This window comes from Stylophora pistillata, chromosome 14, assembly GCF_964205215.1.
Source record: "Stylophora pistillata chromosome 14, jaStyPist1.2, whole genome shotgun sequence".
Taxonomy (NCBI): Eukaryota; Metazoa; Cnidaria; class Anthozoa; order Scleractinia; family Pocilloporidae; genus Stylophora; species Stylophora pistillata.
Window position 1 is genome coordinate 2,814,174 of NC_142532.1, and position 27,129 is coordinate 2,841,302.

The window sequence follows — 27,129 nt, forward strand, 5'->3', positions numbered from 1 at the left end:
TAACATGTGCAGACGGTGCAGTCCTTGGCAGACATTGATCATGTCTTCTTTGAATTCACGCTTCCTGCGATTCTACATAGATTCATTTAGCACGCATGCGCAGTGTATCATTTTTCAGTTGTGCACGACAATGTTCTTGCTGAGGTCCCTATTGGTTGGCGTTAAAGGGAAAGTACGGTCTAGGAAAAGTTTACTTATATCAAAAGTTTCTTGCATGCATTGTCCTAACTGGCTATTCATTTGAGCTAAAAGCGTTTTAGTTGCGAACAATTACGTTCCAAAAATCGACACTTTCAAATTGAAATCCGCCATCTTTGTAATGACGTAGCAATAGTCAAACATGCTAATTTATGTCCCTCTGAAGTGGATGTAAACGAGGAGAACAGGCGCGAGGCGGGGCGCCACTTATTAAATTCTCGACTTGGATTTAATTTAGCAGAGAGGATGTAGTACACCCATTTATGTTTCAAACGAAACATGCTCGTCTTCAGGGGAAGGAGATACTTCTGTTGGGGAGAAAGAGAGAGAGAACGTCAAGAAAATGAATTTCAAGAAGAAACGTCGACCCACCCAGTCGCTCACGTCTTGGAAATCGCGAGTAGTCCTGCGGCAACTGTCAAGAGAAACCTACGGAAAACGAGAATGTATCCTCCTAAGAATTAAATGTACTAGGACACCGACTCAATTTGAAAAGCAAAGGTTTTTTTCTCAAATAAATCTTCGCTGTGGAGAAGAAGACCGCAGTGCCCGTTACGGATCCATTTCACATAGCTACCTCGGAATGAGACGAACTATTTTTGCAGTTACAGGAACCCAGCTTCGGTGTATAACTGAATACGAGCCATTTGAAACTAAGATCAGCCCCAGTTGGCATACAATAAGTTAGAAATGATAGACTTGAAGATCATTCGTCTTCTGCGTAAACAGTGACAAAATTGATTACAAACACTTAGTTGCCAAAATTAACGCAGACAAAAGGCAGAAGTTAATTGTTACGAATTAAATTTTGTTTGTTTCAGCGTTTACCTTTAACTTTCAAAGTTGTTTTTTATCTTCATTGCTTAGAATTAGCTTCAACGCAGTACTTTTCGTTGTAAAATGTTTGAAATGTCGCGACTTGTGAGAAGTGTAAAGCTTTGTTATTTTCGACGCGCGCCGGAAAATCGCCTCTGTCATACAGTGTTTACATTAGAAATTACCTCAATGTAATTGAAGCTAAAATGAAATTTTCGATTTCTTTTGAAAGCATAAGCACTACATAATTACCTCAAGTAGTTGGTTGGAAGACATAAATATTTTCATATTTTTATCATGTCCAATCGATATGATATAGTGAAGGATGGGCGCCTGCCTGACGAAGGATTATTTGTATTAGTCGCAAACGTGTTTGTCTTGATAATTTGCTAGCGATGTATTAAATGCCACGAAGTTTATTCTTCGCAGGAGAATGTGACTGTTGGGGTAAAGAAAATTTGCTCGATGGACTCATAACAGACTTAGGAAAGACAAGATATATTTGTACACCGCTTGGGAAAGCGCATGATGTTGAAAATCGGCTTTGTTCAAGGGTGCCGACTGAAAATTTACCACGCACACAGCGTACCACCATTATGAGCTTCAATTTAATCGCTTACAATAAAATGGTTTGAAAAAACTCGTAGAATAAATAACTGAGAGCTGTGTTGAATATGGAAAAGGTAAGCATAGCTTTCAGTTCGAAGCGAAGGTCAACACTGAAGGAATACAATCTTTATTTCCAAACTCGAGCTCGAGGAGCTCGCTCCAAGTAACTACAACGTGATGCCCGTAGCCCGTATGTAGTTTCTCTCAGAGGGGGCCTAAGTACAGGTGACGGGCCAACACTTGTCGGGCGGCAAGGATGACTCAGTGAACAACGTGAACAATCTTTATTTCCAAACTCGAGCACGAGGAAGTCTTCGTTTTCGCAGTTCTGAAGTTTTACAGGGTTCGGCAAGCCGTGGTCGCGGGTTTTTTTTGCCGGCTAACTTTTCTTTAATATTTCACTTTCTGGTAGCTTGTAGAGGCTTACACCTTTTAATTTTGAATTTTAGTATGTATTTTGACATTCGACAGGATAGTTCACCTCACTGCAACTATTGGGAGTATAGAGGTTTTGCACAGCAGCCACGTTCAGATGGCAGGAACAATAGATTATTTTACCCATGGAAAAAAAAATTCTTTCTTATGCAAAATATTTTCATTGTTCCTGCCATCCAACGTGGCTGCTGTGCAAAACCCCTATTAGAAATTGATTTCACAAAAGGTCAAACTAGTTAACATGGACGAAGTGCCGAACTAAGTTCGACTATTGCTACGTCACAATGACGTAATATCCCAGATGGCGTTTTTCTAAGCACGAAATTGAAGTTGTAAAAATGGGCAACTTCGAAGCGCTCTTGTCGCTAATACAAAGCAAACTAGACAAAATGGCAGCTATTTTCGAAGTCCTGAGTTAAAAGTCTTCTAATTGAGATAAACTTTTTCTAGACCGTACTTTCCCTCTTAGACTATAATTCGAGGGAAACACGCATTGAAAAAAACCACATCCTTAAGCATTTAAAAATATTTTTTATTTGTCAGTTCAATTTATAATTATTCAATACATTTCTAGCAAAATACACATAAAGGAAAAGCCTTAATTATTTACAGGAATGACCTTGGAGCATAGACAAATTTCTGCAGTGTCGATCTGTAAACTACACTCAGAAAGGCAGTCATTGCTAATCGTCATCTTTCTTCTGATTATTTAAACAACTGGTTTTCTTATCTTAGTCCAAGCTTTAATATCATTTATGTCTTAGTCGTCAAATCAGCCTAATGTCAAAGATAAGAAAAAATATTTTAGGAAACGAAATTACTTTCCGCTCAAAAGGGATCAACAAAATGTTCTTTTTCCGAAGCGAAATTTCTTAACAAAATAATTCCAACTGTTAATTCCTTTGTCATTCAGAAGGTTTTCATCCTGTCAGAGGGCACGCAGTATCAGGGTTATTTTACAATAGGCATTAACCATTCATTTCATTTGCTTCTTTACCGGAAGAAACATGGTAAAGAATTTATATGCTAAGTGGCTAAAAGGCTACCTTTGTAATGAACGCAGCATGTCGATAGTAGTTTTTTCCTTGGTGTAGACAGGAATGCATGGAAAAAGAGTGGTCTCATTTCCAGATGACCTCGTCATTTTTCGTCTTTGTCACGTGACACTGTGCACCGAAATCAAGAGATTTCTTTCCACCTTTAACACTCTGATGGGCCTGATAATGACTTCTTTATCTTTAGAAACACGGCCTGCAGGACCACGTCTGCCTGGTGACCATCTCCGGAGCAACTGTAAGAAAACAAATGACACACAGATGAGGATGAGTTTGGTGGGGTGGTAGCGGTCTTGGCATAAAATTTTATTTTCGTTCCATTGAATGTTTCTGTAGTTGCAACACAAGGTTTGAATTCAAGCGTTCAACGAAATAGAACGTAAATATATTCTCCGCGAAGCCTTCTAGCCTCTTCATGAGCAAAAACGCGTGCAAAATTCGACCCTTTCTTGATTGAAAAACTACGAACTGCCAACTTATTAATTTTTTTTTCTTGCTCCTACTCTATATTGGCAAATGCTAGTTCCCTTATGTTGTATTAGTACATTTTGAACTAATATTTGTGCTATTCGTATATGTAATTGTTGTTACCTTTTTGTTGAACATTTACAAAAAAAAAGAGGAATTTCTTGTTTTTTAGTGTTGGGAGGCCTGTGCCTCCTATAAGGCATAGCGAGCGAGGAGAAAACACGTAATAGTAGTAATATAGTAGTAATATATAGTAGTAATGTAGTTTATATCTGACCACTTGCGGCCCAGAGGCTGAATTACGGGTGCAGTGTAAGGTTGAGAACAGACGTCAGCATATCAGGCGCCTCTGGAACGTTTTGTTTTTTTTGAGTCGGACATGTTGGTTGTTGAAGTTTTCAGTTAGCCTAGTTGCGGATTCCAAAGGCTCATACATTCGAATCATAAAATTGATCTCGATTGTGAGCTAAGAAATAAAGTGTGAAACTAGCGACTACACGTATAGGTAATCACATGATTTCGAGTGCAATTTGGAATAACTAAGCACGAGTACATTTTTTCAAAGAGAAACAAAATTGCATGAGCCCGTAGGGCGAGAGTGCAGTTTGTGGTCTTTGAAAAAATTTACAAGTGCTTATTTATTCCAAATTGCACGAGAAAATAATGTGATTATGTATTAATAATATACATTAAAAAATACGAGGCAGCTTCTCATAACTACGCAGAAGAGAAGCGCGCGCACACGTGCAAAAATAGTTTATTCAAACCCTGCAAGTGACATTGACCTTGACATTGACCTTGACCAATCATTCTGACCAATCAGAATGTCTCGTTTGCTTCTTTCTTTACACTGAATTAACCCTTTTCTGCACTGAGTTAACTCTCTTCTGCACTGAATTAACTGAAAACTGCATTCATCTTAACCAATCAGAACTGAGAAATTTTTCATGTATATTATTATACTATTAAAAATCGTTAGTTTAGACCATAGAGGCTTAGAATCTAAAGGTCTACTGCCAGCAAAAATTGAAGGGTACCAAAGAGGAAAGAACCATCAAATTATATTTGCACTTGATGCATATGGTTCCTTAGTTTTTTTTGTTTTTTTTTATTTCCATTCCCCAACCCTGCTCCTCATTCTGTAGTCCCCATTCCTGATTTTCCAGTATCCAAATCGGTTTCCCTTTCCTCATTTCCTATTCTTCACTCCCAATTCCATTTACAAGCCGTGGCCGATGGAATTCCTTTGATAAACTTAAAATAGGACAAAAAACAGGCTTCTATGAAAGGGTTAAGCAGTTGCGGCAAATATCAAGACACTGCTTTTAATACATACAACTTTTGCAGTTCAGTTTCAGCGATTTCAAACCAGGCCCAGTCCCTTCGTCGTGTGGCACGGCTCATGTTGACCAAGAACTCCACATGGTGGGTGCTGACCTGTTGCCTAGTATCCAGTTCGTCCTCGACATTCATCATTTGATGGACTTTGGAGCCCAGTGAATTAATTTTGTCCACTAAGTGCAACGCCTGTTGTTCGAGTCTAGTTAAAAGAAAGTATTGAGGACAAAGAATAAATATAGTATTGAATCCTAATAAAGCCATTCCCCTGCTTTCTTCTTTGATGAGCTTCAGAATTTTCCTTGAAAACCCCACGCATGCTAACTCACCCACTGGTTCCATGCTGTCTGTAGCTCGGTGGTAGAACTTCTCTCTTCCCTGTATGCTTCTCGTCGACAAAAGATTTTTACAAGGAAAGGGAGTGTTGGTGAAATTATTTCTTGGATAGGTTGGCGAGCTCCAGAGTCAATGACAAGTTAATTTACCTAATCATTCTAAGCAACATATGGCAATCTGCGGTCTTTCCTTGCACTTAGGTAGCACGGAAAGCCGTAAAAATCTTGAACAAAAGCTCATCTTTCAAACCGGCAGTCTAAATCCCACAGGGATCAACGAACGCTTTTCATTCCACTAATTTATTCATGTTTTTCTCGTTGCCATGTTCCCACCAATAACGTAGCTCCATTTTCTGCCTTTAAAAGCACACACAACCCACAATTCCTCTATTTGCTCCGACGAAGGGCTAACGCTCGAAACGTCAGCTTTTGTAATCGTTACGGTGGCCAATTTACCATTTCAACTTTGTTGATATATCCAGATTAAAATAATTGTTTAGGTACAGACTTCAAAACATTTCTCACCTGAGACATCTCATCAAGTCCTTTGCAGCTAATGCCCGAATGAATCCATTGTAAAGAAATTGTAGGGCAGTTGAGTAATCTTCCGCTTGGCAACACATCCAGTGCGCATCTAACAAACTGTCAACTGAGCAGAAAAAAAGCTTTTGTGTTGAAGCGGACTTTGCTTAGAGAGGTGGGTTCTCACATCAAGTTTTGGATTAATTTTCAGTAGTGTCGAAAGATATTTAGAATTGCATCAGTTGCCGCAGACTGGGTCCTTATTACTTTCTGTTTTGATTGAGAAAAGAACAACTTCAGAAACTTACACCAGAATATAGAGTAATACGATAGTGTGTTGGTTAGCGGGGAAGTGCGAAAAGTGCGGGAAACGAGGAAGAGCGAGGGAAGCACGAGGAAAGTGCGAGGGAAGCACGAGGAAAGTGCGAGGGAAGCACGAGGAAAGTGCGAGGGAAGCACGAGGGAAGTGCGAGGGAAGCACGAGGAAAGTGCGAGGAAAGCACGAGGAAAGTACGAGGGAAGCACGAGGAAAGTGCGAGGAAGCACGAGGAAAGTGCGAGGAAGCACGAGGAAAGTGCAGGGAAGCACGAGGAAAGTGCGAGGGAAGCACGACGAAGGTGCAGGGAAGCACGCAGAAAGTGCAGGGAAGCGCGAAAAAAGTGCGATATAAGTGTAGTTGAATTGCGAAAAAAGTGCGGTTAAACTGCAGGGAAGAGAGAAAAAAGTGCCAAGAAGCGGGAGCAAAGTGCGAGCGTGGTACCTGCACACGCGGTTGCTTGCAGGTTGCTGTACACCATGGAGACCCGGTAGAAAGCTTGGGACGCCTCCCTCCAGTGCTGCTCCCTGCTAGCTGCCGCAGCTGTAATACTGTACAGGACAATTGACCATGTGGTGCCTTTACTAACACTGGAAAATCTGCAAACACGAAAAGGAAAAGAAAGGAATTCTAATCATAAACAGTACGAAATGAAAGTAAGTACTACTCAGTGGCTTTTATCTAAACGTTCACACTTCAGAGTTTCGTCCACAGACGTCATAAGTACAAACGTCATGAACAAAAAGGCAAATCAGTACCATATAGGAAAAAAAAAACTGTGCTACGAGAGCAGATGTGCTTATTGGTATTGGTTAGCACACCTAGCTACACTGCGCATGTGACTGCTTTCGCCGCCATATTGGAAATAGCACTTCCACAAGGCAATGTGATCCCCGTAAAATTAAACTTTGGTTGCTCGTTCACTTTCAGTCGTTCTCACTTTGGGATCCGGAAGTCTTTGGAAGTTACGTACTATCTTGTGCCGGTAGATATCATTTGAATGATCACATACTAGGGATTCATCCACAAACTTAAAAATTTGAGCCACTTTGCAAAGCTTAATATACACCGGGTTCGTCCCCTGTTTCAGAACAAAATTAATTACAAGAACTTTTCCAGAACTTTCCCAGGACTCAAATTGATTTTCCTAGGACTCCAAATTTCACCTTACACACTTTCATTCCCAAGATTTCAAAATCAATTCTCCTAAAGGTCTACATACATTTATCACAACGTTGATTCTGAAAACTTATTGCTTCATTAAAGCAGATTTCCAGGACTTTTCAGTACTGGAAAATGTCAAAATAAAATCCCAGGACTTTCCAGGTTTTCCGAGACCCGTACGAACCCTGTATACAGCACCACATGGAAACACCGTTTAGCAGTTTTCGTATGAATGGTAGCACACTAGGATTTCACACAACGACCTAAAAGCAAGAACCACGTCGAACAGCACAGCAACAGTACCACGTTAAAGTATTTCTTAGTAGCTTTCAGTTCATTGGTAAGAATAATCGAAATAAACGATGCATTCGCAATTTATAAGAAGATAACTTAACTTACCCAGCCGTTTCATTAAGAAGACTTGTCAGAGAGTTGTAAGAATCTTCTATATCAGAACTGCAACAAACCGAGAGAATTGTCTCAGTGGTGTAACGGAACGGATGATGTAAAGGAAGAGAGAAATTGTTAAAATCGTTTTGTATTATTACCTGGCGTTTATCTGCTCTTTACGATACGCTTCGTACACATCCACAGTTTTATTGAGTAAGAGGTCTCGTGTAGCAAACAACTACAACGTACAAAATGACAAACATGCAGATTAGTTTACTAGGCGAGACACGATCCCAGGAAAGCCTATCTCCTCCAACGCATGTAATTGAATCCCAAGGCCTGCAAGGGAACTTGATAAACAATTCGAGGTAAATGTAACCTGTGAGGTAACACTCCCAACAGAAATCGGGGAAAGATACAGCAGTGGAGAAGAAGCTACCCACTTCACACATGATCCTAGCACTAAAGAATAAAGGGGGTACGTTTCTAAAGAAACTGTGACGCTACGTCACAGCTTCTTCTCGGCTTTATTTTGTAAGAAAAAACCGGATGTTACAATGTACAGATATTAGATTATGGTATATTTAGTAAATAAACCCCTTCGGGCGGCTGGTATGTCGGCTGATAATGTCCGCGGCTGAGAGATTGTCCGAAAAATGAATATTTGGCCGAGAAGCGAAGTTTCGAGGTCAAATATGACATTTTGAACACTTACTCCTTCAAGTTTCCTCATCTCTTCCAAACACAGAGTTGTAGCTATGACGTCATTGTAGAGTTGAAGCGCTCTTTCACGGTCTCTGATTTGAAACAGCCTGGCTGCTATCATCCTGGTCAAATGTAACAACTTGTTGAGCTGATTTTCCTGAAAAAGTAAAGTTGGACGGTTAGCCCTTTACCTCCCACAAAAGACTCAATGTAGCTTCTCCTAACGATTCCAATATATGATATATGTTATCTTACAAACAGGTTCTGAGAACAGAAAGCCTGATCAGCCATACAGTGCTACCTTGCTGTATCATCAAATTCCCCTGCCTAATTTACAAGGAATGTCTGATAGTTAGTTGGGAGAATTACGAATTAGATCTTGGGGGTTTAAGGGTTAACAAAGAGTTCGAGCAAGACGTTCAGTGGAAAGGCAGGAAAGCTAAAAAAAACCTCGATCTTGTAAACTGTTCTTCCCATCTTCAAGCAATGTAACAAAAACAAAAACAAAAAAGAAAAATAACAACGGGGAACTATCCTATTCAAAGCAATAAAAAAAATACCAGTAAACACGACGTTCTTACGTATATGAGCCGCGAAATGCAATAAGCGTTAATTTTTTCAGTCAGGTGACCTGCGCACCTCTGTTTCTAACTTGAGCCAACGCTCCGCAGGTGTCAACTCGGCCAATTTCGGCTCTGCGCTTATTTCCACCCTAGGGGACTGAGGCACAGGTGAATCATCCAAGGAAGTTTGTTGTATAAGACCATCACACTCGTCTTCGATAGACGATGGATCCACCGCTAGCATTCTTTCTTCTGTTCGGAATTTTCTGATGTTTTCCTGTAATCTTTCTGAAGTGCTCGGATCTCTCTCTCTCTTTACGCTCTTCCCGGCGTTCTTAGAGGCCGGCTTCCGTTTGAATGTCGTTCGGCGCGACCCACCCTGCCGCTGTGTACGAATTCTGAGGAGTCCCCCATCAGTGGAGCTAAAGATAAAAATGAAAAGAGGTCGCGTAATGATGTAGCTAAAACCTTAACGCGCTTCGAATTTTTTTCCCTCGCAAATTACCCCACAAGTTTGTTGCGCTGATGAAGTTGAACAAGAAGTCGCCTACTGCAACAGTCTCGTCTAACTTTTCTTGAGCAAAGTTTCAGTACTTAAATACAGCCATGTAGATAGCTTGTTAAGAAATAGACCTTTCAACAGTTACTGTGAGAGGGCATTGTGCGACATGTTCATTACAGAGGGCATTTAGCAACGCAACCTTACCTGCGCAACGAAATTTCGTGGAAGCTTGCAAAGAAAGTAGGCTTGCACCAAAAAGTGTTTGAAATGCTTTTCTTTTGCCGTTAAAAATATAAAGGCAAATCAAGTAAGAAGAGAAGATTAAGACAGGTGTTTTCACGAATTCAGTTAAAGGACATTTTCTCTAATTTGAGCGTTGAAATGAATAGAAATGACCAGGATGTTTTTAATGCAGAAAACCTGAGGGATGGCTGCCGCCGCGGGTTAGATTACCAGTATCATGTCTTAACAAATTTTATTCACTTACTCAGCTTGGTCCTTGTCACATTCTGAACCTCTACCTCTGTATCTATTCCACGCTACAAACAAAATGAAGTAATTTTCATTCGTTTTCATATTTGTTCTACACGAAAGAAAGGTAGCAGTTGTCAAAAGTTGAAGAGAAAAGTTAACAGTTTTGAATTTCCCTCTGCTTTTAGTACTTGGATGATTTCTTCAATACCAGTCCATCATAGAGGAAAAATTCTGTTAACTCATACAACTTCTTCCCCTTCATCTCTTCACTCCCCAAGATCGCATTAGTAATTCTCCTAACTGTCTGCCATTACAATTCTTATGATGTCAGTTCGGAGATTTTAGCATTGGATCAACTAATAATCCCCTAATTGATATTTTTCCTTATTCTCATCACTTGTCTACTTGACATTGTATCAAAACATTGTAAAGAGAAGTTCTGCCTTGATATCACTAATGGAAGTTAAAGAGTTAAGATCGGCGATCACCCAAAGGGCTAAAAAAAAAAAAAAAAATGAAAGAGAACGATGGCTGTTCAAGCGAAAAGTCTACAATATTGCCTCAACATTGTCCAACCTTTAAGCAATCCTGTTTTCTTCTTGTTATGGCATTCTTTTATACTCTTGATCCAGAGTTCCTTAGTCTCTTGCGAAGATGCCTTCAGGAGATAAATTTCAGCGCCGCCCAGTTTTCTCAGCCAGACCGCCCACTTGCACGGATCGCTGTCCACTGATTCTGTCTGGCCAATACCTTTGGTCTGGCGAGAAAAACAAACAAAAATTAGCCACATACAACAATTGACTTCGTGGAAAAGTAGCTTAAGCTACGCATTTTTTAATCGAATCGTAGAAAACAAAGGCGTTGATATTTTAGTTCAAAGAGGATTTTGTTTTTAAACAATTTGGTCATTTAGAACTATATATATTTACCTTCATGCTGTGCATAAATCTAAACTCGGGAAGACCACCTTCTCTTGTCATTGGCTCGCTAAATATAATTATCTTTTCAAATAAGAACACTCTTCTCTCTTTGCCTTTTGTCTTCGCTTTTCCATCGACAACCATAAACTCGTCCTGGACAGAAAAAAATAAAAACGAAAATGAAGGCTTAACCCTTTACCTCACAGAAGTGATTAACATGTAACTTCTCCCTATAATATCCCTACATTTTCCAGCAAACAGGTAATGAGAATACTAAAACTTATCAGGTTGAAGTTATCATCTTAATCTAACACCGAATTCTTGTAACTAATTTACAAGGAAATGTGTTGCAGGTGTAGGGGAGAATTAACAATAAGATCTTGGGTGTTATAGGTTTAACACTGACAGATGAGCACATTTTACCTTCTATCTAGTGTAGCTGTGTATTCCGTCTTAATTTTCAAATTTTCCTTCATAATCTGTCGTAATCGACCCATTCTTATACTGTTTTTGATTCCCTTAAGTATCTTGTTCATCTTGTTTGAGCAGAGCAACTATAATCTATCTTAATTTGGGCAAACAATAATACAATTCTCACCTGAAGTAAAAGATCTCCTGTTTCCTCAGCTTTCACCTGAAAGAATGATGTTTAAAGGTAACTGAAACCTTTCACTTAGACATGATTTCCACTAAAGTCATTAAGTCGGTAGGGTCATGTTCGATAGAAATGACAGTAAGAGGAACTTACTACCCTGGCTCCGCTAGCCACTATGGTTATTCCAGGCTGCTAGTACTCCAATTTTATTTATAATAATTTCTTTCAATTTCGTAACTTTTTTTCTTAGAGCAAGTATAAATCCGAGTACAAATAAAAGATTATCTGTTATCCGTTATCCAAAGTAAAGATGTCTTTTAAATATCCACTTGTTTTGTCGCTTGGTGCACACTAAACTCGCTTACCTCGAAGCCTTGAAGCATTCCTACGTTAACCATGTCATTTGTCCGCTTGAGAATTCGAAGGGCAACTTCTAAAGCTTTCTGTGATGAAGAATTGAATAATACTTGAGAATTTTCCTGCGTTTTTCAACGCCAGCGGATGTAAGGGCGAAATGAACGCGAAGCCCGTGTTGCACGCCAGAGGAGGTGACTCACTCTCTGCGCTCGCTTAGCACTAACATACTCGCGCAAAAAAAAAAAAAAAAATCACGTCCCTTAAGCATAGTAATTACCAATTGAAAATAATAAAACTAACCTCTAGTTGACTACAATCCTCTCCAGCTTTTTCTGTATGCTTCAGAATGTCCTGAAAAAAAAAAAAAACCGAAGTAAAAATTATATCTGTCTTTGTCTAGGTAATCACATGATTTCGAGTGCAATTTGGAATAAATAAGCACGAGTAAATTTTTTCAAAGACTAACAAAATTGCATGAGCCCGTAGGGCGAGTGCAATTTGTGGTCTTTGAAAAAATTTACAAGTGCTTATTTATTCCAAGTTGCACGAAAAAATCATGTGATTATCTATTAATAATATACATGAAAAAATACGAGGTAGCTTCTCATAACTCCGTAGAAGAAAAGCGCGCGCATCACGTGCAAAATTAATTTATTCAAACCCTGCAAGTGACGTTGACCTTGACATTGACCTTGACATTGACATTGACCAATCATTCTGACCATTCAGAATGTCTGGTTTGTTTCTTCCTTTGCACTGAATTAACTGAAAACTGCATTCATCTTGACCAATCAGAACTGAGAAATGTTTTCATGTATATTATTAAAAATTAAAGTTAATGGACACTGATACATGAATTAACAATACAGCGATTTTTTTTTACTTAGCGTAAGGAGTAATCCAAGATTGCACTGTTTTACTTTACCTCATTCCGTGATTGGTCAAAAAATTTCGTGCCACCCTGTCAACCAATCAAATGTGAAACTAAACCCGGTCGCGATTTGGTCGCCCGCGTTTTCCCGCGCTTCAAGTAGTTCTCTTGTTTTTATTTTGAGTTCTCTGGGCCCGTTTCTCGAAAGTCCCGGTCACTCAACGGACCCGTAAAGCTGTTCTGTTTTCATTCAAGATGGGAATTTCAAAAGTTTTGAAAATGATAAAATAAAACTGTCAGCTTAAGAAACAAAATGGACTAATTTGTGTGCTAGAACCTGCTTTTCTATCCTTTAAATTTTGATTTGAAAACTTGGCTTCGGGCCCGTTAAGTTACCGGGACTTTTGAGAAACGGACCCCTTGTTACAGTATTTTATCCTACATTCTGACTGGCCGTTTCGGTTACTTTGATTTTGGGTTCACAACACCCAATCGAACTGTGCTCTAAGACAGTTTTCCACTTGATTCTCCACACGTAACTTCTTTGAATAACTTTACAAGAAAAAAATGTCTGCACTATTTTCATAGTGAAAAAACTATCATTACAAAAAGAACAAACATTGCTTTCATAATTTATTCGTATTTTTCTCGTTGCCATGTTCGCACCAATCACGTAGCTCCTTTTCCTGCCTTTAAAAGCACACACAACCCACAATTTCCCTACTCGCTCCGACGAAGGGCTAACGCTCGAAACGTCAGCTTTTATAATCGTAACGGTGGCCAATTTACCACTTTAACTTTGTTGATATATTCAAATTATTTCGTTACCCCCACCGACGCAGCCCCAAACAGTTTCTTTAGAAACTATCAGCCTTTATTCAATTGCTTTCATACAGGCTCATATCTCTCATTTGCGAAAACCATACATGTAACAGAAATAATCATTATATCTACCTTGAGTAACAGTTGATATTTAGTTATCCTCTGAACAGGTTTGATAAGATAATCAGCCAACTGCAGTCTGTGACCCAGTCTTTCCTTGCAGCTTTGGAAAAAGGAGTCGGCATATTTTTGGACCAACAAGTCCGATTTTGGTTTGTTTCTGCAGTACTCCGAGTACAGTTTTTCCAGTTTTTGTTCCTGCCAAGTAGAACAAAATGGTTTAAATACAAGAGAATCACGTTGAAATTATGTTTCAAACATTTGGTACTCTCGCACTTCCTCCGTGTAAGTAGTTTTTTGCAACACAAGAACTGAAATGAAATAAATCCATCAAAAAGGGTTCTTCAATGGACACTGTTAATTACCGATTCTGCAAAAACTTCACCAATCTTATCAGGCTCATCTTCACAGGACTTCAAATGATTGCACAGTTCGCTGGATGGCGAGAATGAAAAAAAAAAAAAAAAAAAAAAACTGTTAGTTCCTTTAAGAGGATGGCAATTCTATGGCTAATTAAAATACTTATAAAATGATGTATTTCTAAATTAAAGTAATTTATCATGTAGACGTGACCGAAATAGAAATGAATTCAGTACAAAATTTTAAGGGAGAAAACTAATTACAAAACATGGCCTGTGGAACAAGTGACATTCTTTTCTCTTTACACTTGCTTGCATGGGGAACGGGGCATACATCGTATTTATTACTTACACGACTCGGGCAGTCAGAGGGCCAATAACTAAAATCGACCAATAAAAATGCTCTATTGCCGATCAATATTCTCTCAGTATTGGACCGGGCACTGTCCCGGGCACTGTCCCGAATGGTCCCAAATGATACCGCACTTGTGTCCCTTTGAACTTCAATCGATAATAAATCTCTTATTAACCAAATAATTTGGATATATCAACAAAGTTGAAATGGTAAATTGGCCACCGTAATGATTACAAAAGCTGACGTTTCGAGCGTTAGCCCTTCGTCGGAGCTCCGACGAAGGGCTAACGCTCGAAACGTCAGCTTTTGTAATCATTACGGTGGCCAATTTACCATTTCAACTTTGTTGATATATCCAAATTATTTCGTTACTCCCACCGACGCAGCCCCAAACAGTTTCTTTCGAAACTATCAGCCTTTATTCTTATTAACCAAGCTTGCTCGGGACCGTACTGGAACAATATCGGCCCTCGGTCTTTTTTGTACGGATCTCGCTGCGCTCGGTCCGTACTGTCAAGACCTCTGGCCAATATTCTCCCAGTACGGCCCTCGCGCTTGGTTAATAAGATATATGTAACAAACTACTCTTGACTTTCAAAGTGGGTATGTAGACGCTATGTGTCAACTTATTTTGTTGAGAATTGTTGCTGTGTTAGTTAATATCATTACGCAGACGTTTTTCCTTCGTTAATAATGTTATGAAGACATTTTTCCTTAATTAATATCATCATGCAGACGTTTTTCCTTCACCAACACAAGGTGTTACTCCGTGTTCTTACCTTGAGTGCCATTCGTGAATGTCTTGTATATTGGAAAATATTTCTTTTTCTTTGTTTTTTAATTCTACTGGTAGATTACTTGAAGAAAATTCTGGTATGTAACCCTACAAAAATGAAATATGTCTTTTATCATTCAAATTGATTACAAGAATTGGTGTTCAATAAAGGTGACAATTCTACATGATAAGTTTGAGTATTCTTATTATCTATTTGCTGGATAATGTATAGATATCGTAAAGAGAATTCACATGTTAATGACTTTTGTGAGTTATCCACTACAAGTACAGAGAATTATTCTTTAGATCGTGAAGATTCAAGGGTAAAAAAAAACTTCAAAGAGCTTAACCTAATGCTTCATGTAATCTGATTAGCACATGTCCAATATGACATTGGCTGTCGAGTTATAAACGATAAATAAGGCCTCACTCACAACAGTGGTTTTACATGCTGTAGAGTTAAAAAATAAGTAAAATTCTCACCTTAACAACATAACCAAGGTCTTGAACATAACTTTGCTCTGTGTCAATCAATTCACTCACAACATATCTAAAGTTTAGAATCAGTCAAGTGTTGAATTAATAAAAAGAAATGGACACAATTCTCATAAAGTCAGTGAAATTAAACCCTTTTACAAACTGAATCACACACACAGTCGTTTTAATCAATCTTACTTATGATTTATTGGAGGACAGCTAGATGCTGAGATGAACTCAACGTAAACAACATTTTGCTTTCGTTTTATCTTATAAAACAAATAGATTCCATGTTGCTATGGCTCTGTACATCAATAGATCACGGTAATAGTGAACAATGGTTCTCATTTTTGGCTGTCAGTAAACTGTCGGCCAACAGTCATTACCAACACATTCCCAACAGTCAGCCAATGGTGTTAAGTAGACCAAACACTGACTCAAAACAGTCACAGAAGACGTCCAAATGCAGTAAGAACATTAGCGGCACACACCACTCGTGTGCCACTGACACATTTTGATGTCATCTGTGATTTATCACTGAAGACACACAGTAACATGGGAGGATGTACTTATTAATTAAATAAGTAATACCAGTTCTTATAGCAGATTTACACTATATAGCAGAGTGTTCCAGAATTGTGATTAATCATACATATTGGTGCTGGATTCCTTTTGCTGTTTACAATACAGCAGGTGTGTACCAATCTGCGATAAAAGCAATCCAGTTTGAATCAATTAATCTGGAAAAGTCTCCTCGCAAGCAATCTTAGTCTTAAAAACTTACCCTCTTCTGATTAATGCTTTCTCTTGCGGACTCCGAAGAACCTCCTCAACAATCTGTTTTCCACATTCAACAACAATATTGTGAGTATACACATCATTTTCTGAACCCCCAACACTACAAACACTCAGAGAATCATCGCTGTCCACTGTGGCAACCTCAAAATCCTCTTGCATGGCTTCTACACATTCCACAACACACATCTTTACATCATCTTGTGCAATCTCTGCTGCACAGGACACTGTTCCTTCTGACCAGTCTTCTACAACTACTTCTTCAAATGCCACAGGTGAACCAAACCGTACATCATCAGACATAGAGCTCTCGGAAGAGGCCATAGAATGCTCCTCTACGATAGTTGCAACAGAACGAAATAACATTGACTCTTCTTGCACTACACAAATATTTGACTCATCAGAAACTTGGACAACCTCTGATTCCTCAAATTCTTTTTGACTAGTTCTCACTGACTGTCCGTTTGAAGGTCCACTTGTTTCCGAGTTAAACGCTGGATCACTATCAATAGAAATCACTGCAACATGTCCATTTTCTTGACTTCTACAAGTATTAGTTTCACTGTAACCATTTCTTAATTCAGTCTTCTCTCCGTTTGATGTAATCAAACCTTGCCTCTCGTCGTCTTGTTTAGCTTTCTCCTTTAATGAGTCCTCTCTTTTCAGAGACTTCTACATTTGACAAAAGGAAAAAGTTTACAATGAGAATAATTATTGATTGTGAAACGCCTTAGAGCTTTTGGATAGGGCGCTATATAAATTGTCATTTATTATTATTATTATTATTATTATTATTATTATTATAATTATATTTATTCCAAAATGCTTTTTGGCTTGCCTATTAAGGCAGAAGATCTCAGCTATGCATATATGGCAGAAGATCTCACAAACCTTTGAAGAAAAAAGCAATGCGATTCAGCACAAGGTTTAAAAGGGGACTGGCACTGAGTACCAGACCCCCTGGCAAACCTCTTCATGACATCATGATGTCAAAAATTTGGAGCCTCACTCTGTTGTGTGTCCCGCACCCTTGTCCTCCATTCTCTTCTGTGTCTTGTTCATATGTATATTCCAATTCTTTTAGTATTGTAAGTATGGTGAAAGCGATCAAAAAAAATCTTCCTATGGGCAAAGAAACGCATGTCCTGCAGTGCTCACAATGAGGGCATAAGCCTATGCCCAAGAGTGCAAAATCTGAGAAAATCATCTGCCTTACTAAAAGGGGGAAAGGATAAAGAATAAAGCAAGCAAACTGTGAAAAAATGATTATAGACGTGCAAATAGACAACTTGTTCAAGAGATGCACATACCTGTCGACAAATCTCTTCTTTTTCAAGAGGAGATAAAGATGGCAACTTGGATTTTTCAGTAAGCACATGATTGAGTTGTTCCTTGGCCAGGCTGATTAGGGATTCAAAACATTCCAAGGCAGCTTCATCATCGCCAACAAGAACTAGACCTATGGAATTGCAGATACATGTAAAAAGGATTACTGTATTTACTAAATTATACTACACGGGGTTTATTAATTTATGGCATTTCTCAACATATATTGAATGGTGGGATTAGTCTAAAGGCTTCTTAATGCTGAAGGCTTACCTTTTCCTGCTTTAAGAAACAGTGACATTGCCTTCCTAGGATGTTGTACCTTACTCTGGAATGCTTCTCTCATGGCTGCATGAAACTCTGTTGGACAAGAATTGCAGATAAATAAGTACAGTGGGTTACTGCCACAAAGTGAATGCATATTTGCCAGATGGATGTCTATTTAGATGTAAAGATTTGAAGATATGTGTATGATTCCAAATTTGTGGCATAACCAGGTCCAGCACTAAACTCTTAAATATGTGCCAGCAAAAACTAATGCAATGACTGACTTAGTTGAAATCAACTAGCAATGAAAATTATCTAATGGAAACAATGAGTATACTGGCAATAATAAATAGCTAACAGCGTTACATAATTCTTACATAACCTCCCGTAAAAACGCAAACTTAATTGAATAGAAACTGAACATTATTATAATTGTAGTACAGTGGAAAGAAAAACATAAAATTATTTAGCAGTTGCTTAGAAATGCAAATTCTAATTGCTACAAGAATACTTTCAAACAAGGTCAACACATCCTCACAGAGTACAGAATGAAGTGTAGGCAAGAAACTGGCAAATGATCTTTAACTATACCCAAAACAGTTAAAAAAAAAAAAAATAGTACATTAAGCCTTAAGTAAGAATTTTAAATTTCCTCGCTACTCTTTCACTCCCCAGACATCAACAGTAATTCTCCTTACTGTCTGCCATTCAATTCTTGTGATGTTAGTTTGGAGAATTTGTACTTGAATCAACTGATAATCCACTTATTGTTTGCTGTCCTTATTCCCATTGCTCTGCTCAATATTGTATTGATATGATTAATAGGAGAAATCCTGTTTTGGTCATTCATGGGAGTTGATAACCTTTTGACCTCAGGAGGTACTAACATCTAATTTCTCTTTAAAATATCACTCCTGTATCAAACATTAACCCTAAAAACTCCCAGTAGTGATAAACATGTAACTTGTCCATACGGTATCTAAACATTATCCAGCAAACAGGCAATGAGAATACTCAAACTCATCAGGTACAAGTTGTTATCTTGATCTAACACCAAATTCTTGTAACTTCATTTACAAGGAAATGTGTAACAGCTAGAGGAGAGAATTAACAATCAAAACTCTCCTTTCAGCACTTTAGGAAATGACGGAGAACAGCATAGAGAATATACAAACTGACGCTGGGATAAAATTAGGGTTAAATTCGAAATTGTGTTACCCTGGCTATCCTTGGTAGGTATGGCTTCTTTGTGTGAAGTACCTCCATTTTCTACTGTCTCTCCATTAAGACTGTTCTGTTGATCTGGCGTGGAGAGAGGCTCATGGATAACTGGCTGAAATACTGTGCAGTGGGAGAAGAAACATGAAAGATGTGTTAGTTAAAAATGAGTTTAACAATCTTGAGCCCTCCATAAAATTGCGAAGAACTGACATAAAAAAAGCAATTTAATATTCATCACCAATTTCCCCATCACTCATATGCCAAACTCTTTGGACCAAAAATCTATTGACACTTGTTATGATCGATCTAACGTTTTTCTTCAACCCTCAGGAAGTAAGACTGACTGGTTATTCAGAGGGAGTCCAGTCCAGCTGAGTCAAAAGCTTATATATGGTGAGTAAGAAATGCATACAAACTGAGTGATTTAGTTCTTAATTGTTATCAAGGGAGGATCACAACCAGCCATCTACATTTAAATGAGGGTCCCTTGTACTTTTTACGCAAAGCGAGATTAGGCAATTTTTTTCTTGGGGATCAATGACCGCTTTTCATTCCACTAATTTATTCATGTTTTTCTCGTTGCCATGCACCCACCAATAACGTAGCTCCATTTTCTGCCTTTAAAAGCCCACACAACCCACAATTCCTCTATTTGCTCCGACGAAGGGCTAACGCTCGAAACGTCAGCTTTTGTAATCATTACGGTGGCCAATTTACCATTTCAACTTTGTTGATATATCCAAATTATTTCGTTACTCCCACCGACGCAGCCCCAAACAGTTTCTTTCGAAACTATCAGCCTTTTTTCTTGTAAAGCATGATTTGAATTTTTTATTTATTTGTGAATTATACTTAAAAGATGGTCAGATCTTTTCTTGTGCACATGAACAATTTTTTTTAATTTACATATGACTAATGTGAATTAAGAACTGAATTAAACACGATTCATGAACCATTTTGTTTGGCATAATGAATTTCTGGCTATTTTATTGTTTTTGAATGGCTGTGGTCAGGAGTTAATTGACAGAAAATGGACCTCATGTGGATTGATAAAAGTTGCAAAACAGACCACCACTGGTTCTTGAGCAACTAAAAAGATGAGAGATTGCATCATCTTTTGCCCAATAAGACTGGTCAAGACAAGAAAAGTAAAATAGTATTCAATGTGATTGTCGTGAATTTCACATGAATGAGAAAGAGTTTTGATTATTATTAGTGATGTGTGAAAAGGCCAAATTTTTTACTTGACTGAGTTTCACAAAGGGGTATAAGGGACCAAATTTTATTGCATGACACACATTTTCAGTTTGAATTTTTTTTAGGGAATATGATCTCTTGTTTACTGACGATAGTTTTTTAACCAAAGGACACAAACTATGACCAAAGTTCCATGGTTTTCATAAACCAGTGTAATTAAAGTTACAGCAGACTATCCCCGACAATTACGTTAAATATCAAAAATATTAAACGATGGCTCAAGTTATCAAAATTTAGTCAGAAAATGCTGTGTCCTTGCAGGAAAATCTTCTCTGAGGTGCAATTAACAACCAAGAATATTGGAAATTACTCACACATTTCTATAAACATGATAAAATCTGACTTTTGTTCTTGTGGCTTATCTTTCATCAATTCTCTAATTAAAAATCAATGCTTAATCTGAGTGTCCATGTGCATTTTCCTCTATTTTCCAGTAATACGCTTTACTAAATCAGATTGTTGTACAACTTGGGTTATATGAAGTTAAGGAAAAATCATTTTTCCCCCTAATATTATATATCTTCACTGCTTACATCAGTTACTGACATATTATAATCAGTCGTCTCTGTTGTAGACACTTGCTGACAAGAGAAGGAAAGCACCAATTTGAATTCAAATTATAACATAACCAAAGTAAAGCGCGTGCTCTGATTGGTCAATTTAGCGTCCCCCATTTGCCCACGGGTGTACGCTGCTGAGGTGAGCAAATGCAAAGACTGTTTTTCCGCGCGCGCTTGTTTTTTCTGGTCACGTAAGATTTGTTAAATAAAAGGGAACTCTTTAGCTACAATGTATCAATGTTATGTTATAAAACAAATGGTAAACACTACACCGTACACGATTGAGTTATGGATGCACTTGGGAGGTTTGCTAAGCACTCAAGAAGCTAGAGTCGCTCTCGGCTATCACCTCGAGCAACTCTTATGCTTCTTTCATGCTTAGCAACCTCCTGCGTGCATCCATAACTCAATAGTGTACGCTGTGGTGTTTACCATTTGTTAATTAGGAGCCACTGGTACAAGGTACAAGGCCCAGTTGAGTGACTTGTTTTTTTTTATACATCTCTCTTTTAAAATTGTTTGTCTTGCATCGTGAAACACAACGAAATGTTGATGAAGCTTAAGTCATGAACACCTCAACTCCTATGAGTGACCAAGACAGAATTTCTCCTTACAATATAATAACAACAGCAGGCAGACAAGTGATGAGAACAAAGGAAAATACAAATCATGAGATTTTTTTGTCGACCTAACTTCAAATTCTTGTAATCAACTTCTAAAGAAGAGTATATATAGTAGACAGTAAAAAGAATTATGAGATATTTGGGATAAAAGGGTTAACCTTTACTACAGAAACCTCATCAACTGATTGTTCCTTATTGAACTATGTTAAAATTTGATGAGTTTGAGTAGCCTTACAACAGATCCTACATGGCCTCTAATCTGGCTGCTAAAAAATGACTGATTGAATTTACATCTGGCATTACTCTGTTGACAAACCACTTTAAGGAAAATCTAGGACCATTGAACAACCAGGTAACATCTAAAATAAAGAATAATGAACTTGGCAACCAGAATAGAAATTACAGTTCTGTACTGAAAAACTTTGTTGTGAGATGTAGAAATAACATGATTAAGTTCTTGTAAGTTATGAATAAGCATGGCTAAAAAAGTAACGATAAACCAATATGTTTTCAATTTATTTAAATTATCCCTTTGTTTAACTTGTTTAGTTTTAAATCTGTTGTTTTTTCTGCAATCATTTTGTTAACTCCCGAAAACGTTTTTTTTATTTGGAGAAAAATTTTTCATAGTATAAAATATATTACGAATTCACAAGGACAACAGGAGGCACTCTCTTCTATGGAAAAATGCATATTTGTAAAATCATATATATTGGACTTGCAAAACATAACAATAAAAGCAATATGACATAATTGAAAATATAAAGAAAAACCAGAGCGAATATCAAAACTGTGGGATGAACTCTGAAAATCGAATTTTCAGAATTGTCATCTCTTAATTTAGGAAGTCTTCATATTTCAGTGCAAATTCCTAAACATATGTTTCAGTTCAGTAATCGTGAGAACCTTCCAGTTCATTGTTATCGCTGTCTGCAAATTAGCACTTCAGATTTTAACTTCCTTTTGAAACGAAAACAACGGCTAAACCATTAAATATAATGTAAACAAGAGAGAGAGAGAGTGTTAATAAAGCTGTTTTAAAATTTCGATACCGGAGGCGATCGCTCGAACAAAACTCAAAGGAACCTAACCCGAAATCATTTCTTAAGACATGGTTCGATCCTTTTAAACCCTGAGAGAATTTTGGGGTAATTATGGTTATTGCACGTCTAACCCCACTGAAAAAGTTAATTGTAAATACACATATACATTTCGATTTTTGCAGTTTTGATCGACACAGAAATAATTGTGTGACCTTCTGTCCAACCTCGGTTACTGAACTACAAATTAACAAAGATACATTAAACAAGAAATATCAAACGTTTCTCTAGAAATTGTGAATCATAGCGAAGTGCTAGTTCGTGTATTATTTGATTAGAGCGTGAACTTGCTAGAATAAATTAACAGAACCCACAAGAACTAATGACATCAATAGAACATACATTTTAAGAAAGACAGCATTTCTCCGTCGCTAACCCAGTTACAATTGTCATCAATTATCAAAGTTGTAAGTTCATAGAACTCTGCATCGTAGAGTGTTTCATGATGGATGAACTTGGCTTGGTTATAAACAGAACCCGATCACTGGCATTTTTTCAAAATTAGATAACCACAGTCATTCGAACTACGCTATGAAAGATTGGAAAATTTTGCAAATTGCCTCAGATGGAAGCGATAAGAAGATCCGTAAAAACGCATTCCAAGGTACACGTAACCATGTGTCGTTCATCTGAAGTACTTTCAACCGAGTAAGTTCCAGCTAATAACATTTTCACCGCGTTATCGCCTTGAGACATTTTCGTGAAATTGAAGTGTTATTTCCTTAAAATGGCACGTAAGTGTCAGAGGTTGAAACAGGTCCCAGCAATTTTCACTCCAAACTTGAGAGAAAGGATAAAAAATACAAAACGATCAACCTACCGTAGGACAAATCCCGCCTTTGAGCGCAAGCCATTTCCTGCCGAATAAAGGCTAGCTTTTAATTACGCATAATCCTCGCTTTCAAAAGTTTTTTTGTCATCTGTGTGAACTATCAGCACATTTCCTGATCCAAAAAAGTCTATTCATTACGCCAAGAGGCGCACAGAGTACCACAACGATACGAAATCGAAAGCCAGCGTGTCAACCCACAGACAGGAAAGTAGTTTACAGATCACTTGTTCTCGATCAGACAAACTCCAACAGGCTTTATAGGTTGCGTGTTTAATGAAGCGTGAAATGAGCGTGATGCATTCTGCGTGACGTGATGGGACCATGACAATGTAGAAGATTACTATTTATTAAACGCAAATTTCCTAATTATTTCGAGCGCTTCAACAGTAAAATTGCCACTTGGAAAATAACTCCGCATGGCAATGAAATTAGAAGGTTAAAGTCACGACAGGTATCAGAGTATTTTTAAAATTGTCACTTGGCAGCTGCAAAGCTCTGGGGTAAAAGGGTAAATATTTGGGAAATAGAAATATATAAATAATAAATGAAGACTACATAGAAAAACACGAGAAACAAAATCGGTCTACATACATTTTAAAACCAATTTCTCTTTCATTTTGCGATAAACTAAAATAAAAATGTTTGATAATCTTTGAAAGTAAGCAAATATTATTCCAGGATCGTCTTATCTTGACATTTTGGGAACGTGTTATTTTCAGTAACCAAATCCATTCCAAAAAAAATTCAACATATTCCTTACAGAATTCACCGATGAGATTGTTTGTCTGCGCGTTTGCGTGTTTCTCCGTACAAGATTTTTAAGCCCCTAAAGTTTATATCTAAATCCAGACAGAAACGCAAGAGGTAACTAGTCCGACTCGCAATTATAATACAAATGGATCGAACCAATCTCGAAAAATTGACCAGCTGTTACAAGGCCACGCGCCAAACTGAAAGAGAATGCAAATCATTTTTGAAGTCTTCTCACACTGACATATAACTGTGATCAGCGCGCTATTAAATCTACCGGCAATTGACGTTGCCACTGCAGGAGTTATACTTGCATTATGAAAGATATCTTATCAGTGATAGCGACAGTATGGTGCATGTTATTCGTGATACACGCGTGAACTCACAAATATCCATCGGAGATGACTTCTGCGACCTTCTCTGCATGGTGTCCGTTTATCATAAAAAAATAAGGGTTTATAGGGCATTATCTCCAAAATTCTGAGGTGATCTGAAACTGCCAGGGCGAAAAGGTACGAACCGCGTTTGACTAACTTAGCGGACTAAGTTTCGAAATGAGAAACACTTCTGTATTTGTTTCTAGTACTTAATTTTTTACTGACGTGTGCTTTTAATGGAAGGACGAAAAACTGTCTAACAAATGAAGTTTCTAATGAATAATTTCAAGTGTTTTCAATTTCAGTGGTCATTTTAAGAGGGATCCAGATGAGAAAAAAAAGGTTTTTGAAAGCTTACAAAGTAGAGCATTCAATTATCTTAAAAAGCTGACAGTTTACAGCAGACCCTCTTCAACCAAAACCTATTCAACACCCAGACTGAGGCTCTTCGACTTACCCCCAATAGTACGTTGGATATTTAACAACTATTCACCGAAGTGGAGATGGTTAGTGGTGGATATTTACCGAGCCGCGAAAGCGGCGAGGTAAATATCCATCGCTGACCACCGACACCGAGGTGAATAGTTGTGTTAGCATATACTAGAACAGTGAGATAATATACACCACCAAAAGTTTATTTTAATTCATACATTCCAGCAACGATTCTAACATTTTCACGCGCGGAAGTGAACAAGTGAGGTTACGCAAGGTTAATTTGCATTTGTAAACAAAACCTTTCTCATTGGTTTTTATCGATAAACTCCGGGTTAAAAGCGTACACCATTACCTTTAAACACGGCCAAACCAAATTTAGTCGCTTTCTTTGTGTTTTCAGGGACTGCTTCGTCGTTAATTTGAGTAATTTCTTCGCTTCTCACGGATGCACCGGGACGCCATTTTTTCCCGAGTTGCCCGGAGGTAAATAGCAAAGGATTTTCGGAGTTTGACTAGCCAATCAAAGCGCGCATTCAACGCTATCCACTATTTTAGCATATACTAATTCCGTATACCGCCGAAAAAGCGACTTAATTACCAATTATTATTCCTTAAGCATGTGTTGGATACAAGTTGGCTATAACCAGGCTCGTATCCAATAAGGGCGAATGGAATAATTTTTTAATTTAATTTCATCAAATCATGAACGTTTGTGTATTTGGAGCTTTTTTCAACTCCGCAACAGTCGTCGCAATGTATTTCCATGGAAGCTACCGGAGTCGAGTGAACCAATCAGAACACTAGCAATGCAAAATTCAAAAATCCGAAATACCCTCGTCGCATTCAACTATCTCAGTCCCACATGAAATGTCCACGCGTGAACCAATCAGAACACTAGCAATGCAAAATTCAAAAATCCGAAATACCCTCGTCGCATTCAACTATCTCAGTCCCACATGAAATGTCCACGCGTGCTTCCAGTGAACCTCACCTTATCTTCACTCATAGAAATCCTTCATCCTAATACTGTTTACCATTTCAAGAGCTAGGAACTTCCCGAAAGCTCGAAGTTATAAAGAGGATATATATTGTGTGACATTCATCACTGGTAACCGTGCGAGAACTCGAAGGAGCTTGCTGTCTTCACACACTCAGCTCTTACATGTCGGGGGGGGGGGGGCGGGGGAGGGAGCGGATGAGAAGTGGGAGAGCTGGGTAACAGGGTACTCGCCAAAATAAACTCATTCCGTTTCTGTTCTTGACATTTTCGAGTCCCTGCTTGTTTTGATTTGTTTTATTTTCAAACCATGAAAAGTAATTGAGAAAAAAAAAAAAAAAAGCAAAAACAAAGGCAAAAACATCAACAACACTAACAACGAAAACAGCCAGCAACAAACCATAGACATTGAATTCAGTCCATCAACAAATATAAATCGCTGAGTCACAAAGTGGTCCTCGTCACGTGACAATTCGCTTGACATCGGAGGACAGTTTTCTGAGTACTCGACACACGCTTTGAGATGCGCTGAGTTTCAATACGTGAATTTCAGGCTAAGAGGATAGACACGTTTATGGAGAGCAGGCCCGAATGCACTCGCTTCAGCACCTCCACTCATTACTACTCAGTTATTATGCCCCTTTCAACGTAATGACGATAAAGGTTCCATCATACGCGCCTAGGAAATCGCCATTACACTTCCTGTATTGTTCATTACTCTATCGTCTTAACCACGCCCATTCTTAAGCTCAATACTTAGAATCGGAAATGCTGTGCGTATTTCAACAGTTTGTATCAGGCTGTCTCTAAGTGGAGACGAACGAATGAGCAGACAGGAAGAAAGCAGGAGGGGGGGAGGGAGGGGTGTCTTTAGTATCGGGTCCCTTTCGTATTTTCTCTCATTCACCTGTCCCTCCCCAGTATCCCTCGTCCTTGCAAAATTGCTAATAGGAACTGACTTGGGTCGTTCTGAGGAGAGAACCAAAGGTTCCAACCAATGCAATGCCAGATATGTCGTTTCGTGCAGCAGTTTAATTGGATACAGGAT

At 38.2% G+C, this 27,129-nt stretch overlaps 1 protein-coding gene across 2 annotated transcripts; it reads right to left on the reverse strand.

Moving 5' to 3' along the window:
- Positions 1–2,569: 2,569 nt before the first annotated feature.
- LOC111323405 (uncharacterized) lies at positions 2,570–24,782 on the reverse strand. Of its 2 annotated transcripts, none has more exons than XM_088744817.1 (23): positions 24,659–24,782; positions 19,148–19,270; positions 17,936–18,022; positions 17,647–17,795; positions 16,326–17,008; positions 15,548–15,614; positions 15,069–15,172; positions 13,941–14,010; positions 13,588–13,773; positions 12,063–12,113; positions 11,771–11,848; positions 11,409–11,444; positions 10,820–10,963; positions 10,467–10,647; positions 9,904–9,955; positions 8,991–9,336; positions 8,362–8,508; positions 7,805–7,884; positions 7,656–7,712; positions 6,537–6,691; positions 5,780–5,903; positions 4,918–5,121; positions 2,570–3,349 (listed from the first exon to the last, which is right to left on the reverse strand). In XM_088744817.1, the coding sequence occupies exons 1-23, from the start codon at positions 24,696–24,698 to the stop codon at positions 3,259–3,261; spliced, it is 3,255 nt and encodes a 1,084-aa protein (XP_088600943.1). In that variant the 5' UTR covers positions 24,699–24,782; the 3' UTR covers positions 2,570–3,258. The 2 variants fall into 2 exon arrangements, with proteins under 2 accessions (XP_088600943.1, XP_022782467.2); XM_022926732.2 differs by lacking the exon at positions 24,659–24,782 and adding an exon at positions 23,511–23,769.
- Between the last annotated feature and the right edge of the window lie 2,347 nt (positions 24,783–27,129).